This window comes from Silurus meridionalis, chromosome 14 (genome assembly GCF_014805685.1).
Source record: "Silurus meridionalis isolate SWU-2019-XX chromosome 14, ASM1480568v1, whole genome shotgun sequence".
NCBI classification, from domain to species: Eukaryota; Metazoa; Chordata; class Actinopteri; order Siluriformes; family Siluridae; genus Silurus; species Silurus meridionalis.
In genome coordinates this window covers 17,962,972-17,990,520 of record NC_060897.1, presented here as the reverse complement: position 1 = coordinate 17,990,520, position 27,549 = coordinate 17,962,972, and the positions used below count along the sequence as shown (strand labels likewise).

The 27,549-nt window shown below is 37.3% G+C and overlaps 2 protein-coding genes across 2 annotated transcripts; both read left to right on the top strand.

Annotated features, from left to right (window-relative positions):
* Positions 1-3,974: 3,974 nt before the first annotated feature.
* On the top strand, positions 3,975-14,398 carry slc25a23b (solute carrier family 25 member 23b). Its single transcript, XM_046865501.1, has 10 exons — positions 3,975-4,588; positions 7,693-7,816; positions 8,347-8,434; positions 8,535-8,646; positions 8,728-8,886; positions 9,198-9,344; positions 9,436-9,549; positions 13,375-13,542; positions 13,736-13,886; positions 14,046-14,398. The coding sequence occupies exons 1-10, from the start codon at positions 4,388-4,390 to the stop codon at positions 14,225-14,227; spliced, it is 1,446 nt and encodes a 481-aa protein (XP_046721457.1). The 5' UTR covers positions 3,975-4,387; the 3' UTR covers positions 14,228-14,398.
* A 7,401-nt stretch (positions 14,399-21,799) lies between these two features.
* znf207a (zinc finger protein 207, a) lies at positions 21,800-26,917 on the top strand. Its single transcript, XM_046866406.1, is given in 12 exon segments — positions 21,800-21,931; positions 22,517-22,643; positions 22,726-22,864; positions 22,962-23,102; positions 23,105-23,134; positions 23,966-24,041; positions 24,323-24,393; positions 24,515-24,675; positions 25,012-25,092; positions 25,515-25,733; positions 25,948-26,101; positions 26,208-26,917. Coding segments are annotated over 12 exon segments (1,401 nt in total). The 5' UTR covers positions 21,800-21,890; the 3' UTR covers positions 26,369-26,917.
* The last annotated feature ends 632 nt before the right edge of the window (positions 26,918-27,549 follow it).

Genomic DNA, 27,549 nt, shown 5'->3' with positions numbered 1-27,549 from the left:
ACAAAAACTGCGACCAAGTGAACAAGTGAATGAACTGGGAATGCAGAATGAGAAGTTTCTGTTGCACCACTCGTCCTAAATTAATTCTCATATCTATGCAACATTTTATAATGATGACCTAGCTTATCATTATAAATGAATGTCATGAACTATGCCTTAACCACAGTAAAATAGTGTCTGTAAAGCTCATTTATACCTGCCGAATAGCAGGCACCAGAGAAAAGAATGGCCTGCTGGGTGGTAGATGTCATTACCGGTACCCCCTACAGAAGCATGCCACTTTACATCATCCACTCTAAGGAGTGTCTCCTCCTAATAGGGATTACTAATAGCTATTGAAGGAAGTCTGTGCTGCTGCTACCTTGGCATCACAAGGTTAAAGTTTCCTTCTACATGTTGCATCACATGCCGACATGTTATTTTGTACGAAGTTCTTGGCATCCATTTACAAGTGCACAAGAAGGTGTCAAGATCATTCTCCATGTGCTCCAAGTTACGTTTTTAATAATAACTGAAATATTCTATTTGAAGTGTTTTTATATAAATATATACATATAATGAATCATCATTTAATGTTGTGCAACACTTCAGAGGCAATTCAATTGAAATTGATTGCATTCTTTTTGTAAAGTGCATTTTTAACAATAACCATTGGCACAACGCACAGAAAAATATTCCCAATAAGCATGCCTGAGGCGACAATATGCTAGATGCAACTGTACATAATTTCCTCTCTAAAAATTATAATTTTCTAGCCAAGGGGGGATTTGAATGCAAAACTGTTTGTAGCAATTGCAGTTTTTTTTAATGGTACCATCCATAGCAATCTGGGGCCATCCAAAGCAGCAAGTGGCTTTCAGGTCTTGAGATTAAAGCATTACAATTAACCAGGCAGGATCACTGTTATGTTAGGACTAAAATGTGTAGCTTTACACAGAGAATTAGAGAGAGATTCTATAGTATATGTGGTGTCTAGAGAATGCACTACTATTATCCTTTGCTAAGTCCAAGTTTTGTCCATGCTTAGTTTTGCTGCTACTGGCACATTTCAAAGACAAGTGTGCAACCAATTTGGTGTATTTCAGACTGTAAATCAGTGGCTTGTGATATAATAATTAGAAATTCAATCATCCACTTAATTTACATAGAAATCTTTATTTTGATATTTTCCCAGCTTTGGGGAGGAGTGTTGGTTTCTCTCTATATTTTGACCTGTCTAGATGCTGTGATGCTGATTATGCTGGTAAGTAATATATTTATTTAAATTCTTACCCATATAAAACCTACTAAATTATTAGACGCATCTTGATATAAATATCGCATTACCATCATAAGCACATCACTGCATCTGACTGGTTGCAGAGACATTCGTCACAGTTCTTCAAAATGTAACCTCTCTAGCTCTTTTTTAAGTGATCTGCATTTTGTAGCGAACCGTCTAAGATATCGCTAATATTTTATCTAATATATAATATTTATTTGGCTGTATTCAGGGTATCTGCCTCCACCCAGCAAATGGTTCATGATCATTTCATTAGGTAAAAATATGGGTTTTTTTATTTGCAATTTGGAGCAATTCATAAAATTGGGCACAGGAAATTATATTGAGCATTATTGTTATTGTTTATATGTTCCTTAAATAGTGCACTTCTGGTAGATGCTATAAACTGCATTTCATTGCTATGTACCCGCATTATTATGACAGTCTCTATCTATCTATCTATCTATCTATCTATCTATCTATCTATCTATCTATCTATCTATCTATCTATCTATCTATCTATCTATCTATCTATCTATCTATCTATCTATCTATCTTCTACAGAATATATTCTCATGCTGAAAGTGTCTCTGCCATGCCCTGTGCTTTGGCTGTATTAATACATACTCTGACACACAATACAAAACATTCATTAAAAAAAACACCACAGAGTTTGTTCACCCACTTGTTTAACTCTTCTACTTCAGTGCAGTGGCATATACACTCTGCATGCCCTTCTAATCTTGTCCAATGCCACAAGTGCTGATTCATTCATTTCCGATCAGTTGTACTTTGTCACTCCACAGTAGGTCTACGTCATATCTACTAATCCATGTAAGGGCTAATAATAACAATCAGTGCACTTCTACTGGTTCATTTATTTATACCCCTTAACAGCTTACTCTTGAGACAGCATACAGTCTAGTTTGCACAGTAAAAAGGATGCCAAACTGTACCTTTTCTTCACACTGAAGTAGTGTATATGTGTATATATTTTACCTTGAAAGATGAATAGAATAAATCTTTACTCTGTAATGTAACTATGCTCTATGTTAACTATATGGACAGACTAGTTTGCTTTTTAAACATCCCATTTCTCTTTTAGTCCCCATTTGCTCTTCTAATAGCCTCTACTCTTCTGGGAAGGTGTTCCACAAGATATTGGAGTGTGCTTGTGAAGATTTGTGGAGATTCATTCAGCTATAAGGGTGTTAGTAAAGTCTGATGTAGGTTTTTAATTCACCCTAAATGTTTTCAGAGCTCTATAGCATTTACATTTATAGCATAAAAGCAAGTTGTGTTCATTTAAGAACTTCTGGTAGGTAGATGTTGTTTAAAGACTGCTAGAGAAGCTAGTCCAACCCAAAAAGCATATCTTCAGCTGGCATTATCATGGTGGAACAGGTTTGGGTCTTCTAGTTCAATTGAAGGGAACATTTCATGCTACAGCATCAAAAGTACCACTCACACTAATCATTACCACAAAAATGTTTACATGCTGTTTTTTTTGCACATCTTCGATCGTTGCTATTGTTCTTCTGCACAATATTCTGTCCACATATTTTTGCTGCTGTTCACTTTATCTTGGTTGCTGCTATTTGTTTAAATTGCACAATATTGTTTACAGTTTTCTACTACTGTGCACCTTATTTGTTAAGACAGGTTTACTGGTGGAGCTATTTTGTGTGTTGTGTATTGTGTATTGTGTATTGTCCTGCACTGTCCTGTGTTGTCTTTTGCACTGTCCTGTGTTGTCTTTTGCACTGTTTGCACCAGTTGCACACATGCACTTTATGTGGCAAAGATCTCCTACTTAGTTCTTGGCCCTGTGTTTTTTTTTTCTGTTCTGTGACTGTTGTTTCATGTTGTTGTATGTAGCACCTGGGTTCTGGAGGAACGTTGTTTCATTTCACTGTGTAATGCATCAGCTATATATGGTTGAAATGACAATAAAAGCTTCTTGACTTGACTTGACTTGAGTCATCCTATACAATTGTGTGCCTTTATGGTCACACTTTGGAAAAGAACCACAAATGGCTGGAAAAGTCAGGTGTCCCATACTTTTTTCCTTTAAATGTATTCATACATTAGTTCTTAATTATGTACAGGTGCTCAATAACAATTAATTTCAATACAATTCAATTCCATTTTGTTTGTATAGCACATTTAACAATAGACATTTTACAGAAATAAGCATGAGGAGGAACAATTACACCAGAATAAAAATCTTTTTTAGTAACAATTTTTGAGTTTGATTTGAGTTACATTACTCATTAATAATTTAATTTGCATATGGCCATAGTTTTTATTTTTGCTTTTTTTTTGGTCATGTGCCAATTTGGAGATCCCATCAGCCTGTCCACTTTCTCTGAAAGCCAAAAAGTTCCTGATATTCTATGCATGTTATCTCAGCACATTAGTTATCTGCCCTCTACTATCATGTCAAGGAGTTTAGGAGCTGGATGAAGTGTCAAATAGTGGGAGATTTGAAAACTTCAGTTGCATTGAATGATCTTTGGTTGTAACAAACCTGAATGTCTGCACACAAATGCAAAGTAATGTGTTTGTTAGAAGACATAACAAAAGCAATAATTCTTAATGGTACTTATCATTTATTAAATCAGTTATGTGATTAGGTTGATTAGTTATATTGGAAATAAGGAGATCTGAATTGTCTCGCGCTCCAATGCAGACATGCCAGATCAGTGGTCTCATCTGATCACACATCTTGAACACTTTAACAGTATGGCTGAGACAAAGGGATCTGCTCTTCAGAGTCGGATGAAAATGACGCAGCAATCGGGCATCTTTGTGTAGACTTTACGCTGTAAGCTCCTGAGTGGATTTCGCGATTTATTACACCGCAGCGCCTGTCGGAGAGCATCTTCAGAGAAGCGATGCGGGGAATGTAGTGGCCTGGCCGCAGGATTACCGGTCTGTAATCGGAGCGGATTTACCGGAGCCACGCTGCGCATTAACCCGCTCGCTGATTTGTCGCACTTCCGAAGTGCTGGTGAGGTCTTTGGAGTAGCACAACGTTGAAGTGCTCCACTTGCGCAATTTGGTCCACTGGACATTTCTCCTTGATCGCAATCCAAGACCTTCTGCAAAAGCGCAGCGCTTCACATGGGAGAAAGAAGGGTTCGGGGGGGTTTTGGTTGGTCCCGTGCTGGGTGTCAAGATGAGAGCAGTTCAGAAGGTGAGAGGGAGAAGCGATGGGCTCAGCTCTTCCACCAGCTCGATGTGAATCAAGACGGGAGGATAGACGTGAACGAACTTCGGAGCGGACTCGCGGCGTGGGGGGTCGTCCGTACCGACGTGGACGAGGTGAGCCATGCTCAGGCTTTAACACAGGGCTGGGAATTAAAGCAGGCACTTAACCTGTCTAGGGGGGTTTTATGCGTGCAAATGAGTTGCATCATGAACTCGACCTGGATCAGCAGAAAAATGCTCTACAACGACGTCTGGTTCTGTTCGCATGAATGAATGCATCCACACAAATAGTTTAAGGCAGTGGTGCGATTGTAGTCTGAAGCCTGAAGCTTCCTTTGGATGATGACACAAAGATGAGAGCACATGACTGCTTCCTGTAAAGCTGCAAACCAAACACCATTTGTGAATAATTCAGAGATCTACAGCTCTAATGTTTTAGTAATGTGAAGATGCTGAGGTTTCAGGTTATGTCCCACTTTCCGGTTTCACCTAATACTATTCTCACCCATGCTGCCAATTTCTATTCAAGATGAGCAACACTTTCTCTTTTGTTTTCTTACATTTCTTACCAACCTTGTACACATCATTAAGCGAGAACTCTTTATTAAAAAAAAAAACTCACCTAAGACCAGAGGAGCCCAATTTCTATGAAGGGCCGAAAATCAAACTTGACTGATGGCCGAAAATTCATGCTGCATTATACCAATATGTGTTATAGTAAAATTAAACTTCCCTGGTTCCTCTTATTTATAATTTCACAAAGTTTAGAAATAAATTTAGATGTAGATTTAAACATGCTGAGTATAGCGCTTTAATCCTGTTTCTAGCTAATAAGTCTAATCCTGTTATTGTTAAATCTGCACCATCAGCTGAGAGTTTGCTGATGTAGCTTGGATGATGATAACTCTAGTATTTGATTTTATTGATACTATTGAAGTGCGCTTTTCAGGCAATGGAAACACAGCCGGCTATTCATTGCATTACTCTGATGCTGCTGAATGAAATAGCTGCAGATCCCTCCAGCCAGTTGAAGGGAATCTCATCTGCAATATTATTGCAGCCAGAACAGAAATGGACACAAGACTTGGTTCATCAGTAGAAAAGGATGATTGCGTGACTTCATGCATTAAAAACATAGGTTATAGATGCTGGCAAAGAGCATAAGCCGTATGCAGGAACTAGAAATGCAACAGTGCAACGGCATGCAGAGCTCAGGGAAGCTTAGTACAGCTGCCTTGCTTGCACTTATGTATATTAAAAAGTGCATTGAAGCTGTTACCTGATGAAACTACATGCTTACTGGGCTGCAATGGCACATGCAAACACTAATCCTAGGATGTGTGTTTCTTAGGGTGTGTGTTTCTTAAACAGATTATCTTTCTCATTATTATGCTTATGAAGCATGCATGCTATGTGCACAACCTGAACATAAAGGAGAGAATAAACATTATTGTTCACCAAAATGTAGTATTTGGTCCTCTGCATAAACTTAATGTAATAAAAGCTTTGGTTACTTATGAAATGCTTGTAATTATACTTCATTATACCAAAGTAACAGCTGACAAAAATATCTAAAAACACTGAAGCAGCAGATTTATATTTATATTACGTATATATTTATATTACATTTATATTTGTGTCATTCTCAAAACCTTTGGCCACGGCTGTATAAAGGAACAAAATCCATTAAAATAACAGTGTGCCATTCTGGGAATGATGATTTATCACTAATAATTTTCTTAGTAATTTTTGCCAACTAATTGAATGTCACTTACTGATGTGGTGCATCCATCAGTATATGTTACAAACTCTTGAGATGACTTGGGTATATGACCTTCACTAGTTCCAGAGGCCACCACGCTGAGGGTGGAAGTACAGAAGGAAGTAAAATAAGTAAGAAGGTTCACCCCAGTTAGGATGTTGCTTCATTGCAGAAACAATTTTATGGACATATTGAACATATATTGTATGTGTCAGCTTTGTGCCCATGTTGTTTGGTTGTGACTGTATTAGTCATGTCCAGTAATGTAAGAGGAATGTCCACAATGTGTTTGGGTTATTGTGTGCATTAAAAGACCAGCTGCTTATCATAGACCATAGTGTGCCACTTTTATACACTTTTTCTCTTTTATAAAAAAATAAACATTATTATGATACTCATTAAACAGTTGAGTTATGGCATTCGTGTTTTCTATCTGGTTCCTGGTAAATTTATGCTCATTTTAAATTAAATCCCTCATGCATATTAATAAGTAGAAATAAACTGTGCATTAAAACCAGTTAAAATCATTGTCGAATCTTTATTACCGTATTTTTCGGACTATAAGCCTCTACTTTTTTCCTACGCTTTGAACCCCGCGGCTTAAACAACGAAGCGGCTAATTTCTGAATTTTTCTTGGGTTTTTCCCGGTTTCACAACCTTCAAGCCAAAAAACTGAGCGACATAACATTAGACCAATGAAATTTCGGAACGGAAACGAAAAAACGCACCTCACCTGTGTTCTGAGCTGCACGGCATCGGAAGAAAAAAGTTTTTTTTTAACGCACGACAAGGCCAAAAGAAAAACTCCAGAGTTTTTAGTTGTGAAAGGAAGAAGGAAGACAGTGAACAATGACTTTCTTGATAGGCTACTGTTTAGATACAAGCCGTTGTAACGCGATGAGTCTGGGTGAAGGGAGAGCTCACTAACTCCAGTTACAACAGAAATCATATAAGCACAGACAGGTTTCCAAAACTTGTGCTTTTTTATTTTTCTTGGCAACAGCGTTATGGGTTAGTCAAAGAAACTTAGAAATCAGCATCAGAAAATAATAAGGACATATTCCTCGGTCTCCACAAACACGCAGTAATAGCGGAAAAATGCAGTGCTAGGCTATTCCCAAAATACCGCTATGCTCCTAAAGGAAGCGCAACATATTTCACCCGTTACACCGTGTGTAACGTGTCTTTCGTTAAAGCCTGTGTAAAGTACATTAGTGTAGAGACAGGTGCGGCTTATTTATGTTAAAAATAAAAGTATTTGTAAAATTCAGCTGATATTAAAGAACTGGTGTGGAAATGTTTTATGATGAGTCTAGCTTGGTTTCCTTTACAAAACTCCACTCGTGTCTCACTTTTGTTATTTAATCATGTTTCTTTCTCCTTTAAACAATCATCTTTGTCTTGCCTCACCCATACTTCTCACTCCTGATTTACCAACGCCTCTTATTCTTGCAGCTAGTGCGTGTGAGTGATACCAATCATGACGGACAGCTGGACTTTGAGGAATTCACCCAGTATTTGCGCACCCATGAGAAAGAGTTGAGACTCATGTTTCACAGTCTGGACAACAACAATGATGGTTTGTATGCTGTTCATAGAAAACAAAAAACCTTCAGCCGCTAATATTCACTATATGGACGAAGGTAATTTGACACCTTACTGGACTACCAGGAATATGTGGTTCTTCTGCAAACTGTTATCACAAAGTTGGAGATACACAATTGTATGTATATCTTTGTATGTAGTTGCACGAATTGATTTTTTTTTCACTTGAACTAAGAGACCCAAACCTGCTCACTGCACTCCAGGCCTCCTCACCTAAACTGCTTTAGTACCTGACTTTAATAACGCCCCTTAAGCTGAATTAGCACAAATCTCCTGACAACTTAGTGAAACATCTTTCCAGAAGGTTAATATGACAGCATATAAGCATTATAAGGAACTGTTATCCAGACTGGTTGCTCACAGATGAAAATTACAGTACGATCAACAGATGAGTACATTTTTTTGTTAAATTTGCAAGCACCAGCAGTTTCATTATTAATGCAGTGTTATTCTTTATATAGTATTAGATCGGTAACAATTTTGATGTGCGTTTCCATTATTTAGGTCGCATAGATGTAGGAGAAATCCAGCAGTCGTTGCAAAGTCTTGGTGTTAAAGTGTCGCTTGAGCAGGCCTCTAGAATACTGCAAAGGTATGTGTAAAATACAAATGCTAGCGATCATGAAAACTATTCATTCAGATTTAATGATCGCTAGCATCTGTTTTCTTTATTTTGTTTGCTTGTTTTTTAGTATGGACAGAGACGGCACAATGACCATTAACTGGAATGAATGGCGAGATCATTTTCTGTTCAATCCATTCCACAATATGGAGGAAATCGCCTACTTTTGGAAGCACTCTTTGGTTTGTTTCCTAAAAGTCCAATATTTGCTGTTTTAACCTTTTATTGGAAATGAAAAAATACTAAGACACTTGTTGCTGTAGGTGTTGGATATTGGAGAACACCTGACAGTGCCAGATGAATTTTCTGAACGAGAGAGGAGGGCAGGCTTGGTCTGGAGGCAGCTAGTTGCAGGCGCTATTGCAGGAGCTGTATCCAGAACCGGAACGGCTCCACTAGACAGACTTAAAGTTTTTCTACAGGTAAAGACAAATACTTCAATATGTTCAAACATTTTTTCCTCCTTGATTTGGCACGATTACCAAAATTAAAATGTATTGAGGGAATGAAAACATCTTGCCCCATTATGCGGACTCTAATCTTTAGACTTACAGAGTATATATATAAAATATTTTTAGTTTGGATAGTTTGCCAATAATTGTAATTGATCAGATAATGAACAAGTACAACTCCTTTGCACAATGTTTTCTTTTAAATAAGGATTATTGGGTCAAACTTGGTTCAGCAGTTTCTAATTCTGCTGTGGGTTAATAATGTTTGCTTGTTGCTGCAGGTCCATGGGTCAGCGGGAGTTAGCCTGTGGCATGGACTGCAGCGAATGGTGCAGGAGGGGGGTATCATGTCTTTATGGAGGGGCAATGGCATAAATGTTGTCAAAATTGCTCCTGAGTCTGCAGTCAAGTTCATGGCATACGAACAAGTAAGACACAGTGAATATGTTTGCATATAGATCTGCCTCTGGTTCTTGTGCCTCTTTTTAATTTTCTTATGCAATCCTGTCAAATCTGCAGATAAAGTGGCTAATTCGGGGCACCAAAGAAGGGGGCACACTGAAGGTTCAGGAGCGGTTTGTTGCCGGCTCATTGGCTGGAGCAACAGCTCAGACTATCATCTACCCTATGGAGGTAAGAAAGTGAAGCAGAGACAGGAAAATGGAGGTGGATCTTAATTACAAAATGACTAAATTAGTTTTAAAACTTCTTCTGTGCTATAGCTCCTCAGTATACTTGAAAACAAAGTGGATCCGATCATAATCTTTGTTTAAATAGCATGTAAATTGAATAGAAATGTATGTATTGAAGAGGATGTCAAAAGATTTATTGCTAGAGATTATTTTAGTATTTACAGTAAAGACGCAAATAAACAACCCATTTTGTTGGTACCATTTTGTCTATAATCAATTAATAAACTAAAAATATACAAAACTTATAGTGGATGTGGATTAGGGGTGTAACGGTACACACAATTCACGGTTCGGTATGTACCTCGGGTTTTAAGTCAGGTTTCGGGTTCAATTTTGGTACAGTAGGGAGAAGAAATGCAAATCAATATTGCTTGTCTTTTTTTATCAACATTGTTTATTATTATTAACATTTGTGATCAGCATTTGAACAGTGTACATTTTTAAAACAATTTTAAACAAAATGCTTGGCTAGCTAGATAATATATAAAATAATATTATTTTATATTATATTATTTAATAATATTTTTAAATTGCCATACATTAAATTGATTGATACAATTAATTAAATTAAAATAATTGGGATGATTAAATTGTATGTATGTGTGTGTATGTGTGTGTTTTACATTTAATATTAAATTTTCTAAAGATATGTTTCTTCTTAACTGTTCTACTTATTTCAGCATACTTTAACACACATAAGTAGAAGTACAGATACTTATGTTTTAAAATACTTAAGTTAGAGTAAAGAAGTTACGCACATTTTTATCTGTTCTAAAAGTACCTTGAATTAGTACATTTCACGTTTTAAATACTATAATAAACATGGGCATGGATGAATATGGATGCTTTATGCAAGTTTATGTTAATTATTAGTGAAAACATACTCAAAATAGAGCATGAAGAAAAATATATTCTTGTAAATGTTTTTAAGTAATTATGGTGTTTACCATAAAATAAAAATAATTATAAATAATTATAAATTACCATAAAAATAATTATAAATGACATAAATCATCAGGACACCAAACGGATCTTTTGCTATGTTTCCACACGGATGGTTAATAAGGTGATACCGAGAAACTGCACCTTTTCTAACCTCTTCTGACTTTCATAATCAGAGAATATTTGTTTTCGATGTAAATTAAAAATAGAAATTTCGAGCTTTCTATTCATGTATTTATTATGTCTGTGAGGCAAAAAAGATAATTTTATCGACCCCAGAGGGTTAATTATGTGCATCCTGGGGATTTTTGGTGCTGATTTAAGACTTGTTAACTAATGTTTACAGATTAAAAATTATTTTTTGGTGAAGTTTATAAATTTTTTATCTGAAAGGATGTCATGAATAAATGTATGTTGCGCTGAAGGTTTTAAGTTCGCCTCATTTAAAGGTATTTATTTATATTTTTTATAAAAATGGTCCAATAGAAATGTGCGCTGCATTAGTGCCATTAAAATTAATTTGCATAAACGCGTTATTAACGTTCATTTTGACAGCCCTATTTAATATATTAACACAAAATGAAGGTATTCAGGCTGAACATCTATCATATAGAACACAAGCAGAGAAAGGATGATGATGATGATGATGATGATCAGGTGATCAGGAATGTCTCTGTTCTCAGCAGTGGTGGGCGGTCAGGGCAGCAAAGCCTTCTCTGCTGGCCTAAACACTATCAGAAGCACTGACCTACATTTACAACCTAAATTATAATATTTGTTCCATGAAATTGTATTAATTTATTCCCAACTGTTTATTCTCTTCATTTCATAGCATCTCTCTTGGCTGCACTGCTTCCAGTACGTGTATGTGGATGTTAGATTTTTTGTCCAATCAGATTTCAGCCTCTATGTGCTGCCATGTAAATCTAATCTGCCCAGGGCCTTCAAAGTCAGTACTGCTGGCCTTTTTACCATAGAGAATATTATCAATGGGTCTGTTTCTTTAACCACTCAGATTTCATATTCACCTCACAGGGCAGCTAGCTGGCCCAGCATTTTTCCGTCCACTGATTGGTTGGTCAGAGGGAAACTGTTACAGCCAAGTTCAACTGGCAAAACACATCTGTAGCATTTACATGAATACATCTGAGTTATACGTTTTTATGCCTATGGAGGAAGAGAAATCGGAGGAAGAGAAATGTATATGGTCTCGGACAAAAATAAATTTTCGAGAAAATCTAGGAGAGGTAGGACAACCACCAAGCTAGCTAGCTTGTCTCAGCCCAGGAAAGGGTTTGCTTGCCACTTTCAGACCAGTTAATACGAGCGGTACCACTTGATTACAGCCTCTGAGGAGCAGTGCAATTTATGAGCCTGCATCTCTGGTGAGTAGGTTGTGTTATATAAAATTTTTATGTTTTTGTCTTGTTATTAGACAATTAATGTTATTGATTCTAGATGATTCAGATGATGTAGGGCCACAGTTGTGGTGGTAGTGTAGAGGTTTGGAGTCTTAACTGTGTTTCTTGATTTAGTACAATGGTATTCACCCTCCATATGTGAAATGCCTCTCTTTCTGTAATGCCACACGTTGTTACAATGCATTTTTGTATAGTATTGATAGTTTCTATAACTGTGACATAATAGTGGTAGTATAAAGAGGAGGATTAAGTCAGGTAAATCCCCGCTGAAGGCCCAGGTACCAAATGCATGGCCCGCCACTGTTTCTCAGTCATGTTTACATCACTGACTCTTTCTGTCTCATCCTTAGTTCTTGTTGCCTTTTGCCTTGCTTATTGTTAGCTTCGTAAACTAGCCTATGGTTATGACACCAGTGGTAGATATGTTGATGGGCTGAAAACGTGCAGTGAGATGAAAAAATATTGACATTTTACCAAATAGATTAAACCTAAAGTTTATTTCCAATACAGAGTGAACAGCCACAGTGACACTGCGCTAACTCTAGTTTCTTTTTTATACAACTTTCATTGTTGTGTATGGTTTCAACAACAAAAAAAAAAAAATAAGAAAATGCGCTCAAAGTACGAGGCGGAAACTAAACAAACTTGCCACTTCCTGAGGGAATTTAGAATTTTAAAGGATTGCGTTCTGTACACATGTATCCAACTGAAAGCCCTGTACCAAAAAAAACAACGTGACGAATATTTGTACTATTACACCCCTAATGTGGATGCAAATGGGAGAATTCACCCTGAATGAAATACCTTGTGAACACCGTAGCATATGATTTGTATGTCCATTTGTTGTTATAATAAGCTCCACTCTTCTGGGAAAATGTTCCACTAGGATTTGGAGTGTGCTTGTGGATTTTTAATTCAGCATTCCAATTCATATCAAAAGTGTTTAATTAGGTTGAGGTCAACGCTCTATATAGCAAAATGATCTTTCACTTGAGCTGGTGTTGTGCACAGGGGCATTGTCATGATCAAACTTGTTTGGGTGTCCTGCTTTCTCTGGAACACTATGGCCAATATTAGAACCTCCCACAAAGTATTACCTATCTCAACTGGCCAAAGTTTATAAAATTGGGTAAACTTCTCCAGGAGATTGCTGCTATGCTGGCATTAACCATCTAGAGCTCATAAGCAGCACTTGTTACCCATGTTGTATCTGTGGATAGCACCAGGAAGCTTCTCTGGATGTATGTTAAGCATCTGCATGGCAGCTGTGTAATCAAATTGTCTCATGCTGGCTAATTAACATCCAGTCTAACAATGATTTATATAGCATCAGTGTTAATTTTCCCTCTTACTTTTCTCTCTTGCTTTTTACCATACACAATGTTTCTAAAATCCTCTCCTAGGTGTTGAAGACACGTCTTACGCTACGGAAGACAGGGCAGTATGCTGGGATGGTAGACTGCGCCAAGCAGATTCTGCATAAAGAAGGGGTGCGGGCTTTCTATAGAGGTTATGTACCTAACACAATTGGCATCATTCCTTATGCTGGAATTGATCTGGCTGTTTATGAGGTATGTTTATTTTAATGTACATCACGTGTTATTTGTATGTTCATACAAGACGTTAACTAATCAGAATTCTATCCGTTTGTAGGTGTCTACTGAAGTTTGTGCCTTTCTTTTGTCCAATTCTCTCTCTCTCTCTCTCTCTCTTTCTTTCTCTCTCTCTCTCTCTCTCTCTCACTCACTCACTCACTCTCCACAGACTCTGAAAAATGCCTGGCTGCAGCGATACTGTATGGGTTCAGCCGATCCTGGTGTTTTAGTGTTGCTTGGCTGTGGCACTGTGTCAAGCACCTGTGGCCAACTAGCCAGTTACCCACTGGCTCTAATTCGTACTCGCATGCAGGCTCAGGGTGAGTGAGGTCCTAAATCATGTGATATTCATCAACAAATCTTTTTTACATTGCATTTATTTGAGTGTAAGTGCTGGCAGTAATTAGACAGTATAAACACAAATCACTGATGATCGCCTTATGTCTATTTTGTTAATTCTTTTTTGTTTTTCTCTGCAGCTTCCACAGAGGGTGCTCCAAAGCTGTCCATGGTGGGCCAGTTCAAGCACATAGTGTCCCAAGAGGGTGTCCCGGGGCTGTACCGTGGCATTGCCCCCAACTTCCTGAAAGTCATTCCAGCTGTTAGTATCTCCTATGTGGTCTATGAGCACATGAAGAAAGTCCTGGGAGTGGTTTCATAAAAAACTGGTACTGCAGGATGACAAATATAGATTTGAAGCAGTGGGCATGCCTTAAAGACTCAGATAAAGAAGACAACTGATTAAATCATAAGGAGAAGCCGGCAAATATCTAGATGATGAGACATAATAGCGAACATAAAAAAACCTCAAATATCTATATTTTTATGCAATCATCTACATATATATATATATATATATATATATATATATATATATATATATATATATATATATATATATATACATATATATATATATATATATATATATATATATATATATATATATATATATATATATATATATATATATATAGTATTATAATGGGTTGAAAGGATGGCATTTAATTTCAGTGGGCCAATAATTTCATATTCCATTTTTTTTTGTGTAATTATGTGTAATTATTATAGTAATAAACGTCTAATAATAAAAAGTTTATTAAAGTGAGCAGGGGCTCATAGACACTCATTCAAAATGGTTTTATGGCCTTCATCTGCTAACTAGTGCATGCAGAGAGAGGGACATTTCATAGCAGCATACTCTTTTCTTTTGTTTGTTTGTTTAATCTATTAGTGTACAAGGTATATGGGTCTCCATATATGTTGAAGAATGTACAAAAATGTTGGTTTCATTTGCTTGGTTTTTTTTATATATAAATTTTTCATACAAATATAGCTGAATAGGCATGTATATATATATATATATATATATATATATATACACACACACACACACACACACACACACACACACACACACACACACACACACACACACACACATAAGCATGCACATGGTGGTTTTTAGCAGTTCCTGTTGCTCCATGTGTTTGTTTACATTTTTTTCCCATTGGAAACAATCCAAAACTTTGTCTCTCGAAGCTGCTGCAGGGCTTCATCAACTCATTAGCTAATGTATCTCCACACATATAAGGTTTTCCCCCTGTGAACTTCTTGTAGAAATTAAAGCATATTGTAGATACGAGTCATATTTTTACTTAAAGACTTCTGCCCTTTTTTTTCTTTTTCTTATCAGTAGCTCTCTCTCTCTCATCACCATTGCTTGGTGTTTTTTTATCGTTCCACAAAAGGAACTATTGAGGGATGTTGTTATTAATTAGCTGAACATGCTGTAAGCATAGAAATTATATTTTCTAAAATGGTGTCGTATAGAAATTTGGATGGAGGCACTTGAAGGCCAAAAACTCACATTAAATTTTACAATGTTGTACCTACAGACATTTTCCACAGAACGTTCTTGCAACCCAGTAGGAACTCTGCCATAGCCTGGTAGTAGGCTTTGACTCCTTACACTAGAACTTTGTATTTTTAGTCATTTCAAGCTTTAAATGTTCTTATTCTTCTATAAACAATTTAATAACATCAGTCACATTTCTTAAAATTTGACAATAATAAATACGTATTCCTTTGCCGTGCAGTTACATAGAAAATTATGTCCCTGATACACTGAATGAATGTTAGACCTTCTGGGCTGTCTGGGCTGTCCTCCTTAGGTCCAAAGTTGTCAAAATTGTAATAAGGGGTTATAACATGTAATTTAATTAGGAATGCAATCACTTTAGATTGTTGATATGGCTCCTTGTTGATAATAAGAATTAGGCACGGATACAGCTTCAATTTCAATTTTACTCCAGTGTTATTTGTATACTGCTTTTAACAGTGGACAATGTCCCAATGCAGCTTTATTAAAATAAATAGATTACAGATACAAATTTTCATCATTAATCAGTGCGTAATAGAAACATGCGAGCCAGTGGTGACAGTGGTGAAACAAAAAACTCCCTGAGATAGAATGAGGAAGAAAACTTGAGAGGAACCAGATTCAAAAGGAAACCCATCCTCATCTGGGTAGCACCAAATATCTATTCATTATAGTTCATAGTTCATTATAGTTCATCTGTTCATGTATTCATTAGCCATTTTAAGAAACTATTGAGGATAAGAATCACTGAAATGCTGATTTTCATTTTTTTTTTTCATTTTATTAAAAAAGGAATCTGAATGGTGTCATACTGATCACTATTGTTGAAAAGAATAATTTTTCATCAGGTTCAAATAAAGTTTATAGGCTATGGTACAACAACATTCACTCTGTCAAATCTGACGAAAGAACAAGTTGATATCAATGTCCACTGAGTGCCACCAGGAGGATATCATAGCATTTGTCAAACAGCATTTAATATGTTAACATGTAGTCATGTCCATGTAATGCTTGAGACCACTCACCGAACTCACATTGGTACATTGTCAGCTCTAAGAGTAGTTTGGCACTGAATAAAGACTGGAACTGATATCATTCTATAATTTACCTAGCTGTAATGATGGACAGAAAACTAAGCTTTAAGCTGTAACTATCTTTAATTTACAAAAGTTCATTCAGGTACTGGTACACTCTGAACTAGTTTATGAGCTGTCTTGGCAAACCAACAGACAGTCCTTAAAGTATGAACAATGCCAAAAGATGTGCTTGGTACAGCGTTATGCTGCAAATATGGTCATACTCTTAAAGAAGCGCTTGTGTGTTTGACTCCAATCCAGTCTGTAATCCCAATAAGCCTGGCAGAACAAGTAGTTAGCTGCAATGAACTGCTGTAATACTGCAATGAAATACAAGATATTGGTAAAGTTGGTTGAAATTATTAATTTATAATTTGTAATACTGTAACGACCATCTTGGAATTAAAAATTACATTGGCACAGCTATGGGTTAATTGAATAAGCAAAACCTCCTTGGTGCTTTTTTACAGCTCTTTTATCAACTTGTTATTTTCTTGCTGAATACCTGCTTTTGGGCATTATATTTGGTTGTGTTTGTTCAACCGTTTTGAGGAAAATGCTTGGCTTTTCTGATTTTTTATTGTTTTTCTGCTCATCACCAAACTGAATTTCTACTGAGGATTTCACAGTCAGCTTAATGAATTTGCCCTTTTCTGACCATCTAATCTTTCAAATAAAGGGCATGCCATTTCTCTCTGGTTTATACTTATTAAATAAAAAAATTAATAACCCTTTATAAACCGTATAGCAATGTTCTGAATGCTCCATGCTTTCCTGCAGCTCTGAAAATCAGTGTTTGCTCATAAATCACTATTTATGAAAGATAAAATACTTTTTAAAGGTTTCCTTTTGGTCAGTACTACAACATCTCAAATTCAAAACACTTCATTATTACTGTTATTATATATGAAATATATTTATTTGTGTGCCCAGTATTATGTTATTAAATTACTCCCATAATTAAAATATGGAGTTTGAAGGAATGTATTAATCAAGAGAATAATAATAATAAAAAACTTTTCATGGTCTTGGTTATACTAGATCCATTACAGGTCTTCTACTCAGAATAAACTTTTGAATGTTTCATTATGAATATCAGTACTTAATTTACATACATATAATGGTGGTAGATAGTTGAGTGCATGACGCCTTTGTTCCTTTTCTAAATGATGTATGTATTTTTTTTTTTTTTTTTGTTTAACCACATAAAGTGTTGTAATGAAAATCTAGAAAGAAACGTCCACTCTGGAGTACAAATTGTACAAATGATAAATAATATGATAGAAGCTGGACCAAGATATCCAGAGATCGCAAACAATCTAGTAGAATATAGTGCAGGGTGGGGCAGTACGGAGTAGGTTCTGGTGGGGCAGGTCTTTCTGCAGTGAGTAGAGAAATAGGACATGTGGGGACAGTTCCTATGACTCTTTTGTTGCTTTGCAAAAGCACATAGTGATTCATATGAACTTCTCAGAGCAAAGCCAGAATATTGGATGAAACCACTGATGGAATATGCGCTGATGGTTGATCATTTATTTTACATATTTTACCACAAACCCCAAGTGACAAAATAAAATTGCAAGAAAACATTTCTCATACGAATTTGTTTAGAATATGTTTGCCTCATATGAGTGCTTGCATAATTATAATAATTATTATTATTTCAGCCATGTGATTGGTATCAGTATGAAGTGTTTTATCACTAGCTTTCATCTAAGATGACTGGCTTTTTCTTTCAGGTTCCATTATACTAGATTGTCTATCATAAACGATGGAGCTTTGCTAGTTTTTATATAATTGGGTCAAACATTGCATACAACATTGCACTCATTAAACCAGTGTACAAAAGATGTTAAATATGTTTTGAATAATTTACTGGCAAAATATAAATAAGATGAATTACAGAGAATAAGGAGATGCATACAGTTCTGTAGACAAACTTAAAATAAATATATTTAAATTGTGTACTGTTTGATTATTGTAATATGTAACGTGAGAGAGATTTATGGATTTATGGAATTTGACAACCCCCTCCTTATCCAGGGCGACTTGTTATCTATTTATCACTGAGCAATTAACGGTTAAGGGTCTTCTTTGTAGGCCCAGCAGAGGCATTTTGGTAAAGTTCAGATTTTAAAAGATGGTCAACATCTTAACCACTGAGCTACTAAGTGTCCCTAATGGGATGGCAACACAAATCAAACATACCTTCTTATGTTGAATCAGCTCTTAGACCAGTTGTATTTATTACTCATAGTTTGGAAGCAATTTTTTACTGAGGTCAATCTGATTCGTCCTGATACCTTTTAAAGAGAATGGCATGCACAGACAACCAACTACACCTGGGGCAAATATAATAAACACAAATAAAAGCCAGTTACAGAAATGCAAGGGCAGCTTCTCACTTCAGAAACAAAAGTTGAGGCTTGGTGTGCCAGACATTCAGCAGAGTCTGCAAACAGACCACCACCAAAAGCAGAAGCTTATGCACAAGAAGCAAATGCTGATCTTTTATTAATATTAATACACCACAGCAATGTTTCCTCTCAATATTTTCTTCCTTATGTCAGGGTTTTTCCTTGCTACCCTTGCTCTCCTCACCTCTAGTTGCTTATTTCACATTTGGTTCACAAAAAGTTGTGACCACAACCCTATTAAACACCTTTGGGATGCATTGGAATGTGAATTTACCAAATGGAGATTTGCTGTTATGATATCCTCCACTCTTTTAGGAAGATGTTCAACTAGATGTGTTTGGAGTGTGTTTATGGAGATACAGTATGTGCTTATAGCCACAGCCACTGGCTGGCTGTTAGTAAAGTCAGGTACTAGTGAGGTGAGGAGGCCGGAGTTGCAGTCAGCATTTAAATTCATTCCAATAGTGTTCATATCTTCATGGAGATTGCTTTGTAAACAGAGGCATTGTCATACTAGAAAAGGTTTGGGTCTTCTTTTTCAAATGAAGGGAAAATTGCATGCTATCGCCACCAAAGACATTTTATACAATTGTGAGGCTCCAACTTTGTGCTGACATTTTGGGGAAGAACTGCAAATGTTGAAAAAGTCATGAATTCAAAGACTATGCTGATGCTCATATTAAAAATGAGCTCCTAAGCTCATTGGTTCTTGGTTACACAATTGCACTTTTTAAATTACAGTTATAAAAGTAAAGTAACTTATAATGGCACTATCCAGCGTTCACTATTTTTTATTATAATTTTTTTAACATTTCTTCCAAGATCGTACTTTTCTCCATACTAGAACATGAAATTAACTGAGCTGAGATCTACATATATGTCACAGAAAATTATAAGAACAATAAGATAAGAGAAGAGAAGAGAAGATAAGATAAAATATAACTTTCTATAACTATATAACTATATAACGTTATAAAGATATAACTATAAATTTCTCTGTTACAAAATGTGCAAATATATAAAAGAATAGAGACATAATACAGTATATTATATACACAACACAATGTAAAAATACAAAAGAAGAAAAAAATATATAAATTCATCTTGTCATTCAGGATCCCCTTTGGAATTTACACTCTAGATAACAAAATACACTACCAGTCAAAAGTTCGGACTCACCCATATTATGAAAACAGCCTTCTTCCACCTTAGATATATTGCTAAGCTTCTGAGAAACATGTTGTCTATATCTGATGCAGAGAAGCTCATCCATGCATTCATGACCTCCAGACTGGACTATTGCAATGTATAAGAAGGTGGATGTCCTGCATCATTAATTAACAAGCAACAATTAGTCCAGAATGCAGCAGCCAGAGTTCTCACAAGGTCGAGAAAATCTGACCATATAACCCCCATTTTATCATCCCTACACTGGCTACCTGTTGAATTTCAAATCAACTACAAACTATTGCTATTTACTTATAAAGCCCCAAATGGTTTAGCTCCCATGTATTTATGTAGTTTTCTAACATGATATTGAGATCTCAAAACTTTTAGCAGTTCCTAGAATAGCAAAGTCCACTATAGGCGGTAGAACATTTTCACATTTCGCTCCTAAACTTTGGAATAGCCTTCCTGACAGTTTTTGAGTCTCAGACACACACTTCCAGTTTAAGCACACATTAGAGACATATCTTTTTAGCATTCCCAAGCATAACACGTCACATAATTATATTATGAACAGCAGCCATGCTAATTCCGCTCCACTGCTTCTCTTTCTCTACCTAATCTGAGGCATCCTGAGGTTGCGCCAGCTCCAGTTGTGTCCCACGTCATGAAGATTATGGACTTTCAAAAAGTAGATGCTGACCCCCAAACATCCCAAACTATCTAGAGATGTATGCGCCATTTGGATCCCACCTTATGTAGAGTTTTGACATTAGAATTCTTTGAACATTTAAAGGCTCAGGCATAGAGGAGTTGGTGTTGGATCTATCATGATCTCAGATGTTGAGCTATTTTGCTGTTTACCTGCTGTTTTTGCACCTTTGACTCTTACACTGTTTACATGCTGTCTTTTGCACCACTTGACTGCTGCCGTTTTTTGCGCTGCATTGTGTCTGTTTCTCAACGCTGCGGCCCGGGTTCGATCCCCGGTCAGGGAACCAACCCCAGCTATTAGGGTTGCGCAAGCCTTAGTGCCGGTCCCAAGCCCGGATAAATGGGGAGGGTTGCGTTAGGGAGGGCATCCAGTTTAAAAACGTGCCAAATCAAACATGCAGATGATCCGCTGTGGCGCCCCCTAATGGGAGAAGCCAAAATAAAGTTTTTATTGTGTCTGTTTATATTCCAGTTATAGTTTTTACAGTTCTCTTTGCACAGTACTGTATAATCATAGTGTACAGTAGGTGTGTCTTGTCTTGTGTTGTCTGTCTGCACTGTCTGTCTGTACTGGTTTTTGTCTGCACTGTTTGCACTAGGTTGCATTACACAGGACAAGGACAAGGAGTCACACAGACTCCGGTGCTCATGGTAGTTCTCTCTCTCTCCTGTGTATTGTATTGTTTTTAAGATTTATAATCACACTCTTGATATGACCCAAATAAGGATGGGTTCCTCTTTTTAGTCTGGTTTCTCTCTAGGTTTCTTCTTCATACAATCTAATAGAGGCTTGCTCAGAAGATGAGAGAAGGTGTGTCTAAACTTTTGAGTGGTAGTGTATGATAAAAGAACTACTAGCAGCCCAGTTAATGTTTTTTTTATTGTATTTTCCCTCTCACATGGTTCCACTCCACTCCACACCAGTAGGGAGCGAAGTCTCAGGGCTAGTGTTAAGCACTTCCGTTTTTTTACCCACTTCCGCTTTCGCCATTTTCTCCTGCCAAATGTTTGGTCTTTGCGTTGTGTCCTGGTGATTCACGAATAAATAACACATTATTCTGTTAGACCATGGGAAGGAAAAAGAAGAAGCAGATGAAACCATGGTGTTGGTATCCTTTTTTTTTTTTAAATGAGAAAAAGTTGTTGGTTCTGAGATTTGAAGATGAAAAATCTGGAAAAAAAAACCAGACAAGCCGAGCGCCAGGCAAAACACGACACCGGTTTGTTTCTTTAGTCAGCCTCAAATATTATAATAAACAATAATAATTTATTTGATATTTTATTGTTTTTGTAAAAATCTGGGTTTAGGGGTTTAGAGACTCAGTTAAAACCTTTTTTAACTGGAATATATTGTGTAGTTTGTGCGCATGCGTAGTAAATACAAAGCTGCAGCTGCGTCAAAGCAGTATTCGTTTTGAATAGATATATTTAAAGTAGTAATATTTTGTAGATAATTAATATTTCTATATTAGAAGCATGCTGGGAAGCATGTTATTTTTGATTGTTGAGATCAATGTTCTCATAGTAACGATCCATATTGATCATTAATATATTTAATCAAATGTCTACATATTTATTGATTTAAGCCAATCGAATAAAAATAATGCTTTATTTAGATAATTAGATAGTACACCATGATTGGTTTTATTTTGTGTGTTCGTTTTGCTCCAACTGGACCTGAACTGTTAATGCAGGTATTGTAACAGGGATTTTGATGATGAAAAGATTCTTATTCAGCACCAGAAGGCCAAACATTTCAAGTGTCACATATGTCACAAGAAGCTATACACCGGGCCAGGCCTCGCCATCCACTGCATGCAGGTGAGGACGTGCTTGTGTGTTGATATTCCTATAACTATGATCTGCTTGTTGAGAAACAAGACGCTTTCTTTTGTTGTTGAAGGTTCACAAAGAAACCATTGATGGCGTTCCCAATGCGATCCCAGGACGAACAGACATTGAACTGGAAATTTATGGCATGGAGGGTATTCCAGAGAAAGATATGGAGGAAAGGAGACGGGTGCTCGAGCAGAAAACGCAGGGTAGTTTATGTCCAAGCATACTCGTGTGCTTTTTTTTGTTACCCCATTTTATACATCTTCATCTATTGTTTTGTCCCATGTTTATATTTTCACTCAGAAAACCAGAAAAAAAAACAGAACCAGGATGACTCAGATGAGGATGATGATGACGAAGAAGCAGGGCCATCATTCCAGCAGGCAGCAGCACAGCCTCCAGCCGCTTATGCACCTATGGCACAGCCTGGAATGGCACCTGTGCCCACACCGGGATGCCACCTGGAACCTACTCAGGTGAGCCAAATACACTTCACATTATTTTTTGTAATAAAACTGAAGTAGTGAAGTGTCTTTTATTTAAAACCTGCTTACTGCCTTCAAAGGTCTCATTTGGAATTTGCATATTTCCGCAGTTCCTTAAAAGGAGATGCTGTACTTTCTTTTTCTGTCTAGTTTTATTTGTATAGCACCTTTAACAATGCACATTGTCCGAAATCACCTTTTGCCTGTTAAATATACTATATATATATATATATATATATATATATACACACACACACACACACACACACACACACACACACACACACACACATATATAAGTTTTGGGACACCTGACTTTTCCAGCTCTATATATATTTCTTGCCAAAGGCGTTAGCATGTTTATTGCAGGCACACAATTATAATGGATGCTTTTTCGTAGCAGGAAATTTTCCCTTCACTGGAACTAGAAAACATAAATCTGTTGCAGCATGACAATGCCAGTGTGCACTAAGCAACCCTATGCTTTACATGAGTTGGGGTGGAAGATCCTCCACACATTACCCTCATCAGTAACTGGGGGTACTAATGTCATTGTGGCTGAAAAAGCACAAATCTTCACAAGCACACTTCAAAATCTAGTGGAGCATCTTTCACTGCAAATAAGGGACCATTTGTGGAATGACTTGTTCAAAAAGTATGCACCAATCTTATGGTCAAGTGTCCACAAACTTTTGGTGTAGCGACACAAATCTTGAATTTTGCATTTTGTTGTGTTTTTGTTAGGGAAAGCGAGTGTCGTTGAGGTATCTATTCAACTTCCTGTACTACTATTTTTTTAATATATATTTATAAATATTCCAGGAATGCCACCAATGATGCCTGCTGTCCCTCCAATGATGCCAGGGATGCCCCCAGTCATGCCAGGAATGCCACCTGGGTAAGAATTCACAAATAAACATGACCTTAAAGCAGTTACCGTCTCTTTTGTCTATGGGTAAACATCAAACCAGGAGGTGGAGAAATATATCATGTGTTCATCTTTTGACCTCAAACCTTAATATCTTCAGTGTAAAACAAAAATAATTGCTCTTTCCATTCCAAAACTTTTGTAAGGGACTGTATGTAGGTAATAGAGTATTAATGTCATTGTAGTTTTGTTTTATTTGACTGTTTTGTTAAAAAACACAGTAACTTTTCATTTATTAATTTTTTTTACAGCATGATGCCAATGGGTGGCATGATGCCACCTGGACCAGGGATGCCTCCAATGATGCCTGGCATGCCACCAGGTATAAAGAATTAAGAGTGAATTTATATTCACAATAAACAAATAATTGCATGAAGCTTGTCCTGTATGAAATGCGATTCCTAGTGCAAAAAATTGGGACTATGATTTGTTGCTCCTGACAGGAATGCCCCCTCCTATGGGACATCGTCCAAGTATGAACCACATGCCACAAGCTCCTGCGTCCACCACGGCCGGCATGATCCCAAGAGCAGCTACGCCCGCAGCCACAGTAGCTGCTCCACAGCCTGCAGTTACCAAGCCCTTGTTCCCTAGTGCAGGACAGGTGTGTGCAAACTAGTTTTTAAAAAACTCTTGATGACTGGAGATGGTCACCAAGCTTACATTATTGTAACTGTTGGATTCACAGTAATAATGCAAAGTATTCAGATCAGGGTGTTTTTATAAGCTAAATAAGAGCATGGTGTTTATACACGATAACAGTTCAGATCAAATGTAAGAAATGCATTTTCATATCAAATCTTGTCAGCTTATTCTCCAACATTTGCCACCTGTCAAAGGGTGCATGAAGGTACATTGTAGGCATGAGCTGAAATGTAGTGAAAACAATGGTGCAGCTGTGTTGAGGGACTTTGCTCTTTGCTTTTTCTCCATGCTGCAGATGGGGACTCGAGCTCCCAGCACAAGCTCGGCCTCCTCCAGTATGGACACTTTGTCAGCACCCTCTAAGCCGCTGTCGCAAGTACGCAGCAGCCTGCTGACCTAGTGAAACTAGGCTTTTACCGAAATATTCACGTCTAGTTGATTTTCCACTGATAGGGTGCTGGTGCCTGATTAAAAACAGTTTGCCTCAGCACCAAAGTGCTGCTGGTCTGTTACCAAGAAGTTACAGTCTTTATTGGTTCGCTTGTACCAGCATCAACACCTTGTCAGTAAAAAAAAAACAGTAGCAAGCGCTGCCTTGGAGGACCACAGCACTGCACAGTTTATTGGTCTACCTGCTATAATCTAACGGAAAAAAGTACTTAATGTTCCAAACTGAATATACACTTTAATATAAGCTGTTCTGTGGCATGGCCCTTCAGGACTTGGCATGGGTAACAGGAGTGTTTATCATGGATATTTTGGTGATTTTGGCTTATTTGGACGTTTCTGTGTCACCAGGCTCAGCAGGGTGTGCCTGGGGCAGCAGTGGGGCTTTCAGTCTCTTCTTCTGCTGCTCCCAAAGCCACATTCCCAGCCTACAGCCAGCCTACGCCCTCTGCTGCCAGTGCAGGCAGCACTGTGGCCAAACCTGCCACCCCCATTACAAGTAAGCCAGCTACCCTCACCACTACCAGTGCAACCAGTAAGTTGATCCACCCTGATGAGGATATTTCTCTGGTAAGTTTCCAAATAGGGCTCCACCCTTGTAAAGTAAGTAATGAATCAAAATGTTAAATGTGTGATACTAATTTAAGATAATATACATGTTTATAAAATTTATGCATGCTTGCTGTATTGGATTTTTCTCTTATCCACTGTATCTTAATTATGTAACAGCAGGTAATTACAGTCATGCCTGATTGTGCTTTGTTTACTTGTTTGTGTGTATCAGGAAGAGCTACGTGCTCAGCTACCACGCTATCAGTGTAAGATCCCTAGCACAGGGCAGGCACATGTTAGCACTTCTCCTGTTGGGCCAATGGGAGGGGTGATGCCTGCCCAGGGTGCTTCATCACAGCAGCCAGGAGCCAGACATCCCATGCATGGTATAGTCCCTTTTTCTGATGAAAAATCAAATTAATTTATGTAATCACTGTTATTAACCATTTTGCTCTGTACAAGTTTGTAATTTGTTGTGTTTTTTTTAATCAGGGCCTTATGGTACCCCATCCCAGGCAGTGCCTGGTTATGTACCAGGGGCAATGTCACCTTATGGGCAAGGTCCCCCAATGGTTCCTCCTTACCAGGGAGCTCCCCCAAGACCGCCCATGGCCATGAGGCCTCCTGTAATGTCCCAGGGAGGCCGTTATTGAAGCTCAAAACACCAGTCTCCGATAGGTTTGGTGAATCAACCATTTTCTCATGTAATGGTGTTCTTAAGAAGCCAAATCTTTTAAGGATAATTGTAATTAAATTTTGTCTAATAATGTAAAATGGGAAAAAAACAGCACTGGTTTAGGCATGAATTTTTGCATAGTTTTTATTTAGACCTCTCATATGTTGCCGATTCTATAGTGTGGCTTTTTTCCTCCCCCTATGTTCCGTTTAGGTTTTTAGAAGTGAAGTTTAGTAAATATGGTTCGTAATAATTTGAAGCGGCTGGAGTAACGTGAACAGTACAGCACCTTTTATCAAGGCAAGTCTTTGTAAACATACTACTGTACTAAACAAAGTAAGCCTTCACAGCACCTTTAGGTGCTGTTGGACTTCATGTCCCCAGCTTTGCTTGGTGAGGGCTTCAGTTAGATGTAAATGTTTTTGTATGCCTGATTATCTTTACGTATAAATCATACCAATAATATCTGATGTGAAAAATGTCTGTATTAATTTGCAAACTGTAATAAACAGTGTTGAAAACTTAAGCCTGTTTCTTCATGACAGAGGGAAGGATCTGTGCAAAGGTTTGTACTGGCTGCATGATTGCAATAATATGTCAAAGCAATGGCCCATTCATCAACCTAGTCATCCACATTCATTTTAAATAACCCATGCAGTAGTGTCCTTTTAACACCTGGCATAATGAAGAGAAACACGGTGTCAAAAAAAAAAAGAATATGGATGGCTTTGTGTCTCTTGTCAAAATCATTGTCATGTTCATTTCAGGTACAGGGCTTAAAATCACATCTATGGGGGTTAAATATTCTAGTGAGCGGTCACAAATAGATTCAGATGTCTAGCTTTGATGTGATTGGGGGGAAAAGCAATGTAATTTAAAGCAGAAGTACTTTGGATCCTGGTGACTTGATGTGTTGCTAAACTGAGGATCTTTCTTCTCCCTGTAGCGATGCCATGGGACCGGCTGAGGTTGAGTCTCACTGGTGCCCTGTTCAGGCTGAGGCAAGTCTCATATTTTTCTTTTTAATTTCTTACGAACGGGGGGGCCCTCACAGCCTCATGGCTGTTGGATTTCAATGTCCCCAAACTTGTAGCAAGTTTGGTGATGGCCCCTGGTATTATTCACAATAGAGAAAAATATAACTAACCTCTTCTGCTT